Source organism: Pyrus communis, chromosome 13 (genome assembly GCF_041283825.1).
Source record: "Pyrus communis isolate YQ-2024b chromosome 13, ASM4128382v1, whole genome shotgun sequence".
In the NCBI taxonomy this organism is placed as follows: Eukaryota; Viridiplantae; Streptophyta; class Magnoliopsida; order Rosales; family Rosaceae; genus Pyrus; species Pyrus communis.
The window spans coordinates 29,562,530-29,575,602 of record NC_142577.1 but is presented as its reverse complement, the minus strand read 5'-3'; the positions used below and the strand labels follow the sequence as shown (position 1 = coordinate 29,575,602).

Sequence of the window (13,073 nt, the reverse complement as noted above, 5' to 3'; positions counted from 1 at the left end):
GAAAAAGGAAACAGGAAGATAAAAAGTTTTGACTCCAATTTATGTATGATCATACAATATATTTAACTAACTACATCAGTTGCTTAAAGATAATCCTCGATCACTTCCTCAAGTGTGTGGTTGATGGGATACTGCGCACACTGAAGTAGAGCTACCGGCTACAGGCGCTGCTCGCCACTACTTGTTAAGAAGCCGCCACTATTTGCTGTATCTCTCCTTCATTGGCTGGTCGGAAACTCACTCGTTTCTGCAGGATCCAATACAAGAAGATTTCAATATATTTTCTCTTAACTATTGTAAAACAATAAGTTAGGCATAAACATTCATGTACAAGTCACTAGTACTATACTTTAGTGCTATTCTTCTCCATTAATAAATGAAAGTTTTGGGTTGAACTCCCATGAATGGGGAGTTCGATGTTTGGTTATGGTTAACCCATTTTTTTTAGGCTTAAACATATCGTCTCGCTCACTATCATTGTATCAAAACATAACAAACTAGAATATCTAACATTTCAAATTTTAGTATTTCTACAAAAATGAAAATCTAATATTTAAGTATAAGTTAATATGTCTCTGGTTATAGCTGTAAACATTTCGATGTGAAACATGTTTAGATGGAAACAGAGTGGTAGGTGGTAAACTACCAAATGGGCAGTGTGTGCAACTAAGCTGGCAAAAGCAGGTGAAAAGCTTGACTATCAACGCATATTTCCAATTGCCCAAACTTTGTAAAATAACGAACACCATGACTTAAGCCATATTTGGCTACCGTTCTGACCAATCTGTCGGTACGAAAATTGGGTAAAAGGGGCAGCAGATGAAATCCCAAATTTGTGTCGGCTGTGGAAATGTTTCTCTGTGAACAGGAAAGGTGGGCGCAAATTAAGGTAAGATTTGGCTTATGCTTGAAATGAATAATGCTACCTAAGTTATATGGGAAGGATGGAGAAGTATTTGGGTATGACGAATTCAATATAAAAACTTCTTTAATATTTTTTGAAAAAACAATAATGTTAGCGGGTTAAATTGATAAATTATATGGAAGGGGAATAGGTGTGAATCGAACTTATACTAAAGTACATAAACATTATTGTTTTCTGCCACCGTGGTAACGTATCATCTACCAATATAAATAATACTTAGTTGGGTCTACCAACATTTCTATGCAAGCAACCAACCTAACCAGAAATGTCAAACACCACCACATGGCACAAAAGCAGGATTGATGTCTCTCAGAAACCCTACCTGAACCCGATGACGCCCCTTGATTCCTTGCGACTCGAGCAATCTTCCTTCATCCTTCCAATGTATTTGCGGGTTCAAACCCAAACATTGATCATTGCTCTTCACATTGTTGGTGTTCACCATGCAAAGATCCATAATCTTCTGAGCTGCCTCCGCGTCGTCTCCACTTTGCCGCATCAATTTCTCCACTTCTGCCCTCGGAAGCCTCATCCTCACGCGCACCGCCCCATTCGCCTCCTCCTCGGGTACAATGCTTGCTGTCGATGCCGATGATTTCATGACCGTAAGGTCCGAAACCGACCTCCGAGAAAGCATTAGGCTTTCGAGCCTGTCCTTAGCACTCATGTTTATTCCCGAACGAACCCTTCTCGGAAAACTCTCTTTTTTAACATCAACCTTTGGCAACTCCACAAGAAAATACAACCTGTTTGGCTCAAGCTGTTGGTAGAGTTCCAACGGCTTTGCCCGAACCCCGAAATGCTTCACATCCGATGATTTTAGCAAAACATGACCTGGGAAATCCTTGACAACCTCACCAGCTTGCACTGGTGTTTTCAACTTGAATGTCTCTCCATTAACTTGCATAACTTTTGCACGTTTTTTGCCTCCCAAGCTGTTTCCCATAGCTATAGCTCACTGGCCAAATATTTGGATTCTGTTTCTGCAATAACAGATACTCAGAAGACGGAAGATTGTATTTTTAATTTAGGATCGATGATTAATGTTTTGATTGGCCTTTTATCATGCCAAAAGTCGAAAGCTCTCACGATGGTGGGTCTCAGATAGGACATTTTTATGGGTAGTTGTTGTAATTTGCAAATGTATTTGGTCAACAAAGAAGGCAAATAACGACTGAATTTTGGTTTTTGACTACGTCATGAAGTACGTATGATTTCGCTTTCGATCGATCCTAAATTTCTAATTTAAATATTATTTGTTAAATGTCACCCTTGGAATTTATGCTTTTTAATATTTTTCAACGACCTTATATTTCATATTTTAGAAGATAATGCTCTTCAAAAACCCGTGATGTGTGGAACAAAGATGATTGTTTAATCATATTTCCTTCTTATATTCAAAGGAAAACAGTATACGATAATCACGGCGGGAATTATTTAAGATTTTCTCTTTGGATTTGATATGATCATGTGAAAAAATTGACTAATGGAAAATCGTGTTAGGAAAACGTGATTTCATCGCCATCAAGACTAATACTTGATTAAGCTCTTGATTTGTTTTTGTCAAATCAACAAGTCATTACAAACTTCAACACTGTCACGTGTAGAAGATTGAATTTATCAAAACTATAAAAACGAAAAGAACAACACAAACAACTAAAATATCCAAATCATTACCAAAAACCATAAGCTGTATCCATGCTAGAACAACCAAAGTCTAAAAGTTAAACTATATTTCTACTTTTACGTGGTTTCTCTTCTGCGATGGTTTTATGTGGTATCTAGTGATGATCTTTTATAGTTGTTGATATAAATTTGTTATATCTATCGTTCTGTGATAGTTTTGTATCATTAAATGTGAAGTTTTCATACATATGATAGCCGTCTAGGGGTTTACTATTGTTGTCTTGCTTGTGCAAAGTCCCCTCCAAATCATTTTCTTGGTCACTGGAATATTGTACCCAATATTATGTATTATTTGAGATGATTAATGAAATACCAATCTATTGTTGTTTGTCAAAAAAGTACCATATTCCAAAATCATGACCACCACCGGGAATCAACGTTGCTCCAACAAATAGATAGAACAAACCACATTTAACCGTGAAGAACCTGTACATCAATGGGCAAATCGGGAGAGTAATCAGTGATTAAGCTCTCATAATTTTAACACTGTCTTTTAATATTATATCACTATCGAAGTAATTAGTTATTAAGCTCTCCTGGCTAATGTGGACGACTAAGCTTACTACTCGGAGACTGAGACTAGTACAATACTGGGTCCAAAATGATGGTCCGCTCATCAACTTGGAAGAAATAGTTCTCTCGAACATGTTATCTAAGACAAGGAAAAGTTGAAATTCCATTGACTCAGAAAGCTAATATTCCTGCAGCTCGTATATATCTGATTGCATGCGGTTACTTGTCTAATTCAAATTCAACATGCAGAAAGGCTGCTACGCACGTATACAACTGCATTATATCCATCCGATCGAGTTGGAATTTGAAAAACTATTACGCAATTATTTGTAGAAAATGAAATGCATGGAAATGTAAAACATGGGAAATTAAACGACAATTGACAAGTTCAAGCTTCAAGTGAGCATAAGATGCCATCCTTGTATTCATAGTTTTATTGGTCAGAGGCTTCTTGCAACTTGCAGTTAACTTGTTACAAATAATAAAAGAAGAGGAATTGAATGCCCTCCTTCTCCAGCTCTGAATTTCTGACCCAGTGGTTAGGGTTTTCATACTAATTAATATACAATTAATTTTAAAAGAAACAGTTATTGAATCTCGCATCAGGCTAAAAAGGAAGAGGATCCTCTCCGGATCCATTTTGTGAGAATTCTAGGAATCTCCACATCCTAACTGTTCATCGTACATCGTGCGGTTAATTTTTGTCAGATATTATTTCTGTTTAATTTTAAATAAAAAAAAGTCGAATAATTTCTAACAACATGATACATATGAATGATTAAGATGTGGAGATCCCTAGGATCCCACAAAATGAATCCAAATGGGATCAAATTCTGTCTGAAAAATAGTCGTCCTTCACTATTCCTTTCTTTAATTTTCGACTAGAAAAAAGTGCAAACTGATAATATTTAAGTGTTAATAATAGTTGCCATTTAAGATTATGAACTGAGACCGATTGAAACAAGAAGACAAAAAGAAAAGCTGCAAGTAGAAAAGTTACATAACTGTTACATTTTAGCTTTAGTAATTTAGCTATTGATTATTTGATATGATTTTGCGGCACAAAATGGACTAGTTTGGTTCACATTGGTTCATATTGAACTCATGCTTTCTCCATTAAACGAGATTAGTTGACCAAATGAAGTTAAATACGTTTTTAGTAAGGGAAAAACTGGGTTGTGGTCCATCTAATCAAATAAACGTCTTCCATTCCAACAGTGCTACTGCTCTAACCACCCATCCCGATAAGGGCAACGCAGAAAACAAGGGATTCGGCTAATATAAAAGCTGTGTTCTCGGATGTTAATTTGTTGTTTTGTGAATGTTAATTTGTTGCCTTGTGAGTTTGATTAAGACTGAGAGAGATGGAAAAAATATTCTATTAGAGCAATCGACTACGTCATTAGTACCATTGCTCTGACACTTATGAGCTACATTATGGACATAATCGGTTCCGAGGGTGTTCAAGTGGTGTCACCGCACAAGATCTCTAGTTCTGAAGGACCCTCAATTTATGATTTTATTTTACATGTATATAAAATATATATATATATATATATATATTTAAAGGTGCACTGACTAACCAAATTAAGCTCTTACCGTAAGTCGTCTCGAGTTTTTAATCTCTGTAGCTCCAAAATACCTCTTGCACTGCCTTTTTTTTTTGTTTTATTAATTGTTTTTGTATTTAAGGGATGCAGATAGGTACTTAGCTATTACACCATATATGCTACACTTTTATTTATTTTCTTTTGTGTTATATTAATTTATACACAATCCAAAAAATATAAATATAAAAGAATATATATATAGCAACCAAAACTTTAGATCTTATAAGGACCTCTGTTTCAGTCTTGCACGTGGCCCCCAAAATCTTAGGACCGACCCTTATTATGATTAATTTTGCCATGCACACTATTCTATTGAATATTTTCCCGTATTCATATATGCATTATACTGTGCAGTAATAAAATCGATGATCTCTAGTAAGTAAAGATAAAACTAATATTTGTGGTCGAACAGGAAAGCAAGGAGTTCGGAAGTAAATAATGTTACAGCAAACGAAGCATCAAATGTTACATTTTACACAAATATTAAGGGAGGAAGAAAAGAAACGAATGAATATTATACAAAGCATTGAGAAAGCTTATTCGTCTCAAGCTCGTATTCACCACAAATGGAATATAGTGGAACTGACATTCATTGAGAAACCAAAAAAATTTTAGAAGAATCAAACTTATTATTGACCCTACAATTACTACACCCCGTGCCTGTTATAGCTGCTGTACTTTTTCAAGATGCTCCAACAACGAAGTAGCCTTCCGTTTGGCCCTCACCGTGCCGCTCCTAGCGAGCTCTGTCAAGGGCATCATCCCGGCAAGCCTGATTATGCAGGCGAGGCTCTCTTTACCTCTCTTGCACAAGGCAAGTAAAATGGCAGCTGCGTTCTCTTTGTTACGAGCGCAGATCTTTTCGCAAAAGGTCTATCAAAACAGGTATGGTGCCGGCCTTTACAATGGTTACTTTTGCCTCTTGGTGGTTAGCAAGAACTGACATGATAGTCAGTGCTTCATCGACCATGATTGAATCAGTTAGCATCTTGAGTAAGGCTGTGACTAGCCCTGCCCTTGTTGCTCTGATAAATGCACAAATTGAACAATGCCGTTGACGCATCCTTCTTCGCTCTGGTGCTCCCGTTTTGAAGCAACTCTACCAAAGTAAGAATTGCCCCGGATGCTCCGATTATTATCTTCTTCTCATCAGCAAGTGAAAAACTAAAAAGGTTGCTGCTGCATTCTCTTTCGTTTCCATGCTTCCGGCTCTGAGGACTCGGACAATGAAAATGAACACGTTTATCAATGTTTAACTAAAAATTTGTAAACTAAATAATATGTCACCAATAAGAAATGAGCACGTTTATCAATATTTAAGTAATAATCTGCTTATCAATTTCCATGAAATTTAGTTTACAAAATTTAGTCTACAAATTTAGTCTCTCTAACATTACTCTTGATTTTAATAATTCCATGAAATTAATCTGTCAGTATAATGTTTGTGTCCCCGTAGAGGACTTACTTGTCTCTCTTCATGATTAACGAATTTTTAGTGTCTGTATATTAAAATCGGAATAGTTCTTTTTCATCATCTAAATATCATATTTGTACAAAATAATTAAATGTGGATACCGTTTAGTCATCCATATCTGTTAAACCAATGAACGGCTTTGGTAACAAATAGCATTTTCATGATGAATCGTCTATTTATTTTATGCATATGAATGACTAAAATATCTCTAAAATTGAATAAATTTTTTACATATATAATCTTTAGATTATGATAAAGAGAATGAACTATTCCAATTATGACATTCAAAGAGTAAAAAAATTCGTTATTCGTAAGTCGAGAGACAAGTCCTTAATTTAATGGTTTGGGTTTGCAGCTAAAGAATTCCAAAAAATTTAACAATAAAACTAAGCCACTTCAAACCCAACGTATATTACACATTAATGTATAGTCGATAGACTCCTCTATGAGTAGAGTTAGTGATACTTATTTTCAAATCCGGATCCTCGTTGGATCCTCTTTGTGAGGATCGCGAGGATTCGTGAATCATATTCATTTATCGTACATATACGGTTAGAAATTATTTTAAATATTTTTATTTAAAATATAATACAAATATTATTTGACAAAAACTGACTGCACGAATTACGATAAATGAACACGATTTACAGATCCTCATAATCCTTACCATAAGGCCATTTCCGACTGAGGGCTAGACCAAAGGGCTTGTGGACCATATCGTGCCAAAACCAGCCAATTAGGCCAACCGGCTTGCCATCTCCAGCCAGCCCGATGAGTCCAGCTCACTTTTTTTTTTTTTTTTTTTTAGATGAAATTTTTTTTATTTATTTTTTTTAAATTTCTAATTTTTTCCTACACCATTTCTCACATATTTTTTACCATTCCATACTATCTTACCTCATTTTATTTCAATTATTCACATTCTATTCTCTTCCAATAATCTTTCCTTTAATTTTTTCAATTATTTTCAAATGGCCGCCTCTTTCAATATTCCAATATGTCCAAAAATCTTATTTTAATATGGTAGTTTAATTTAATAAATTATATTAATTCAATTAAAATAATAAATTATATTTGGCCTATGATCCTTTGGCCCTTTCGGTTAGAGATGAAATGAAATATGGCCTAATAATGTTCATTAAAATATAATTTCTTGGAGGGCTACAGGGCTAAAGAGAGTTTTTTGACCCTCATTCGATTGGAGATGGCCTAAGAATCTAGAGAGGATCCCGTTAGCTTATTTTCATTTAGTCGGAAGAGGTTGAAGGTTCAACTTGCTGGGATGTCGATGTCGATATATTCGGGAAGTTGATACCTAGTTAGCTGGGCCTTGACATTGTAATTTTGTTGTGACATTGTCTTTTGTTTTTGTTTCTTTTTTCCTTCTGGACACAAAATTCGAAAGAGCTTTCATGGTGGTGGCGTATGTGTGTGGCTTGTTCGTTGCAAATCTATAAAAGCAACTTCACCGTTGTTTATTGCTTTAGGGATATGCAGCCCAATCCATTCTTCTCCTTTCAAAACACTCCAACTCATTAGGGCAATTGGCCCCAAGGCGAGCCCGATGGAGGAGTCAGGCAATATCGCCTAGCCCAACGCCCTGCCTATGTGACGTAAGACTGACATCACACAATTTAAATTATTAAAAAATTATAAAAAATAAAAAAAATTATTTTAAAAAAAACTAATTGAAACTATAAAAAATTATAATTTTTTTTCTCTAATTACGTAACCATGTCCTTCTACTTTACACTATATTTCAATATTTTCGAATACTTTCAACTAACTTTTTATTATTATCTGAAATTAAAAATGAAGTTATCTTTTATTATTCTATAAAATAAAAAAATACTAATATTTTATTACGAATTGCCTGGGCTATGCACTTTGGTAGTTACTATTCGTTGCTGGCAGTTACTGTGTTCATTCAAGAGGATTGAGTTGCCTATTGCCCAGTGGACCTTCCTACACTGGAAGTGATCTAACCACATTCTTTCTCCCATTTTTAATTTCTTGACATTATCTATCCCCTGTCATCTGCATTATTGTCGTATTCTACAAGAGATCGGACTCGGCCTTTTCTTATTGTCCTAAGTTTTAGTTTTAATTTATTATTATTGTAACACCGTTATTAGGGGCCCCTAATGTAGATGAATAGGTGGTAGTAATACTAATTAATCAATAACAATAGTAAAAACAAGAAGGTTTCTTACCATGAGGAGTTTATGCTGATGAGGATTTACTGTAGTGATGAAGAATAATTATGTCTATGTACTCTGGTGCGGGTTCGATCCCCACCGATTTCCTCCATCTCTAATTACTAACAATTTAACCCACTAACGATATTGTTTGTAAAAAAAACCTATGGGGAGTCTACAATATGACAGTACGATCAGCTCCCTATCCCTATGGTTATAAAGCAATGAAAAAGCTAAAGATTAAATTTGACATTGCTCCCACTCCCATCTTCAATATGAATTTCTCGTCGATCAATTCCGAAAAATATGCAAAACTACAACATGTAAAAATTTCTCGTCGATCAATTTCAATGTGTTTGTGATCTTGTCTAATATATTTTCTTTGGAAGAAAGTCAAAGGTTAAGTTGGCTTGACCTTGACTACATTGAGTTGTTGCCGGCTGATTTAATTATCTTTGCTTGAAATATAAAAGAAGTAACCAATAATCCTTTTGCAGAATAATCATCTCCTTTATCAATAGAAATATCACATTTCAAACAGACCATTCGATTGGAAAAGAAATGTCACCCGAGGGGGTTTTCTTTATTTATTTTTCTTTAATCTTCTTGTGATGAGCATTTTTTCTTCAATCTTTTTTTTTATAGATTCTTTATTTTAACGAACTAATGACGTGTGGCCATGTGGACCGCTTCCTTAGAAGAAGAACATGCTGCAAAATGCCAAGCCACACATTGACGACAACAACAACAAGACTTTATTCCATAAAGTAAAGTCAGTTTTAAGTCACAAATTAACAGCATTACTGAATTAATCTCAAGAACATGAAAGCAAAATAATGCTTACTAATGGTAATTGCATCTCTACTTAATTTAAGGGTGAAGGATAGGACATATTAGAAGTCTATATGCATGGGATGGCCTTATGATTAACCATACGTGCATGTATTAAGCCCATCTTAGAGTTTTGATTTCTTGTATTAATTAACTTATTAATTAAAACCAACGAGTATCACGTAGCTTTGTAGATCTTTAAATGTAAATGAAGAGATAAGGGCGGCTTCATGGCTTCATGAATTCATTGATCAACAATGTAGTCCAAGTCGTGGCCTTTACAACCTCTAAAATTTATGTATACATAATATCAATTTTTTTCAGATTTTTTCACCGCAAAACCAAAAGAGAAAAGAAGAAACCCAAAGAGATGATGACACAAAATTCATGGTTAACACTCATATATAACTTCACGTTTAGCTTTGTTTATTACTTAGGGCTTTTGAAAGTAAATGGCATGATGTAGGGATGTAGAAGTATGATTTTGTGGTGTGGAATGGGTGGTGTGGGTTGTCGGCCGCTTCTGGGTTCCAGGTAGCTGCGACTGGTCATTCATCATCTAGGCTCTAGGGTTTTCTCTACTAGCTGGATTTGGGCCTCTTTTGTTTGGGCTTTTGTGGAGGACTTTTCTTTTTAGATTAAAACTTGTTTATGTTTTTTTCATTTATGTACTATTCGTGATTGCTGCAGCAAAGAACCATTACTCATGTTTTGTTTATATAAGTGGCATATTCTTTATGTATGTTAGACCTTTCTAGATCTATATAAAGTGTATTTTGTCCGTTTGGACTTAATTTTATGAATATTCTCTACATTTGACAAAAAAAAAAAAAAAAAAAAAAAAATCCTTTATCTTCATATTTGTATATAAATGAGAACAAAAAATCGTAGGTCAATATCAATGTGGATCCACTTGTGAATGAGGAAGGAGGGAATATAAAGATTAAATTTATGTGTGTATTATATTTTCACTATTTGCTTAAACAGGTATTAATGCCCACATATATTATTGGGGAAAAATATATTTTTTATTTTGAAAATATTTTTTCACACCACTCTATTTATCATTATTAGATGAGTTTAAATTTCAACAGCTCTGTAGTGGATAGACACAAATTTCAAAATTTAAATTCATCCAACAATAATAAATATGATGATGAGCATTACCACCACTTGAGGATGGGTGAACAAAAATGCACCCTTTTATTTTAAGTAAAGCTACGAAGACCAAATTATTTGAATTATATCTCTAAACCATATGATATGACAGCTAGCATATACATGCAACATCACTTTATTAATCAATAGATTTATTTTTATAATTAAAATTAATTATTCTAAAAAACATAACTGCTAGGCTTCTCAATACATAATTAATTTTGGTAATTAAAATCAATAGACCCTAATATATAATTGATCTCCAATTGATCAATACATAATTAATTTCATAAGCTGTTCCAGATAAAATTAATGCTGGTCAGAAACCTTCCGATCCACGTGGACGAATATTTGATTATCTGAAGAGAGGAGTATTGGTAGATGAAGCAAATTCTGATGATTTCTTTGACATTTTAGACTCGAAATTTTGCTCCTAATCCTTGAGGTTATCAGGAACTGGATTTCACAAAGGAGCAGTTATTGTGAGGTCTAGGTTTAAATCAGGCAGCCGGCCACAAGAATCATCCTCTAAGCAACTTGTCCCGTCTGATTTTTGGTCGCAACTATTATTACCACCGGATCTTGCTTGCTGCTGATAATTGCTAGGGTTTTTTAAAGCTGCAGACAATGTTGCAGTACTGCTGACAGTTTGTGAATTTTGATGATGAAGACGAGAGAGATTAACGTTGTTCGGTCGATGATTATTTGGATCTATACCCATGCTCATAAGCTTTCTTCTCAAATGAGAGTTCCAATAGTTTTTCACTTCATTGTCTGTACGTCCTGGCAATCTCCCAGCAATCAATGACCACCTAAAAAAATTAGCTAAATAGTTAGTTAAATCGTTTAGTTAACACCAATAAATCTGTAAACTTTAGTTATTTATGCATGGTTCAATTGCATATATAAATAATTGATCATTCTTATTTGATCATTTGTCGTAAGAAATAAATTAAAGTAAAATTCACACACTTTTGTTTTATCATCCATGCACACCCAATATATTTTAGCCCTTGGATTAAATAAAGAAAAGAAAAAATTTAATTGATAGAAATCAACATAGATGTGCAGAAGGAGAAACGTGGTGTGTATGAATGAGTTCTCTCGAAAGAATTAGTAAGTACCTGTTGCCTAGGAGCGCATGAAGCTTGACAATGAGATCTTCTTCATCTTCAGCAAAGTTGCCTCTTTTGAGGTCTGGTCGTAGATAGTTTATCCATCTCAGCCTACAACTTTTACCACAACGAAGTAGGCCTGAACCAAAAGAGAAGAAAAAAGAAAAAGAGGTGGCAATTAGTAGTAATTAGTATATTTTCAAAGTTCTTAGAAATTTGTCAGAAGAAGAAAAGGAACAAATTAGCATTTGTTGGTTTAGTTAAAATAGGAAGAGACAGAGAAATATTTGACGAGGAATGTAAGAAATCAAGGAATTAACTCCTCGTAAGTAGTTTACCTTTCTGATGAATGTTTTTGTTATGATATAATTAACCGAAATATGTTAATATACATATATATACCTTGTTAATCCATAAAAATATATAAATATACAAGTACTTAGTTAATTACCTGCAGCCTGAGGAAGGGTACGCCAACAACCCTCGCCATGCTTACGAATATAATCGATGAGCTTGAGGTCTTCTTGCTTGGACCAAGCTCCTTTGTTTGTGTCTTGCTTATCGCAGCAGGGTTTCCTCATTCTAAAATCTTATAACCAACCTTAAGCTTTCCAAGAAATTAACCTAAAAATGGAGAGAGAGAGAGAGAGAGAGAGAGAGAGAGAGAGAGAGAGAGAGAGAGAGAGAGAGGCCAGAGGGGATTGGGTTGAGAGTTGAGGAACAAATGGAAGGAAGGGTAATGGTATATACTATCAGGAAGGTAGGTAACAATAGCTGCAAATGAATTGGATAGCCGGAAGCAAAAAGGTGGGTTGACTTGGACCGGTGGTTCGCCCATGCGTGATAATCAGCCAGCGGGCATTACAGACGAGTCTCAAAATTTTTGTGTGACATAGAGAGAAGGGGAGTGGACACATTGTAATATTAGTGTTTGACAATTATAATGCTTATCAGTATTATGATTTCGAATTTCATATCGTAGAATTAAAGATTTTGTTCAATATATAGTGAAATTTCAAATTATTTTATGATTATCAGAGTTAAGTTGGTCTATGAGATCAGCGGCTTTACACATGAAAGTAGTGGCGGAGCTATGATTTTGAGTATAGAGAGCCGAAAATATGAACCAATTAAAGTTAAAATACTCCAACTTTTTAACCATGCAATAGGGAAAAAATCATGAACTTGTATTTTATGCAAACAAAAATATTCATCGTATTCTATATCATGTAAAAAATGCACATTCTATGCACAAAACATGCATCGGCAATGAAACTTCAACTTTATTAATTATAAAGGTGAAAAAGTACGACATGTCTTTGGTTTTCCTGAGCGGCAGTGCCCCAACTTCTGGTTGAATTTTTACCATTGTGGTTCGTACGTATAGGATAGAAGAAAAACCATTCTCTTATTTATATTTGGATAAATTTTTTCCTATTTCCTATTGATGGTTGGTTGAGCCCAGCGGTGCAAGTTAGACTGAAAATTTCAATCAAAACTAAAAATTTCCATTTCAAGTCCGATTCCAAATAGAAACTGGAATGTACCTATCTGATTCGAAAA

General features: G+C 34.6%; 2 protein-coding genes across 2 annotated transcripts; both read right to left on the bottom strand.

Annotated features, from left to right (window-relative positions):
* Positions 1-7: 7 nt before the first annotated feature.
* On the bottom strand, positions 8-1,972 carry LOC137738277 (uncharacterized protein At1g66480). Its single transcript, XM_068477906.2, has 2 exons — positions 1,248-1,972; positions 8-247 (listed from the first exon to the last, which is right to left on the bottom strand). Exons 1-2 carry the CDS (start codon positions 1,869-1,871, stop codon positions 185-187), a joined length of 687 nt encoding a protein of 228 aa, XP_068334007.2. The 5' UTR covers positions 1,872-1,972; the 3' UTR covers positions 8-184.
* An 8,543-nt stretch (positions 1,973-10,515) lies between these two features.
* LOC137738095 (transcription repressor MYB6) lies at positions 10,516-12,210 on the bottom strand. The gene is made up of 3 exons (XM_068477698.2): positions 11,962-12,210; positions 11,520-11,649; positions 10,516-11,207 (listed from the first exon to the last, which is right to left on the bottom strand). The coding sequence occupies exons 1-3, from the start codon at positions 12,089-12,091 to the stop codon at positions 10,859-10,861; spliced, it is 609 nt and encodes a 202-aa protein (XP_068333799.1). The 5' UTR covers positions 12,092-12,210; the 3' UTR covers positions 10,516-10,858.
* Positions 12,211-13,073: the final 863 nt, after the last annotated feature.

Coding starts and splice junctions, on each gene's coding strand:
- LOC137738095 (XM_068477698.2), bottom strand. CDS start 12,091: ATGAGGAAACCCTGCTGCGATAAGCAAGACACAAACAAAGGAGCTTGG. Junction 11,650..11,961: donor TACCCTTCCTCAGGCTGCAG/GTAATTAACTAA, acceptor CTTTTGGTTCAG/GCCTACTTCGTTGTGGTAAA. Junction 11,208..11,519: donor CATGCGCTCCTAGGCAACAG/GTACTTACTAAT, acceptor TAATTTTTTTAG/GTGGTCATTGATTGCTGGGA.
- LOC137738277 (XM_068477906.2), bottom strand. CDS start 1,871: ATGGGAAACAGCTTGGGAGGCAAAAAACGTGCAAAAGTTATGCAAGTT. Junction 248..1,247: donor AGGGGCGTCATCGGGTTCAG/GTAGGGTTTCTG, acceptor TGGATCCTGCAG/AAACGAGTGAGTTTCCGACC.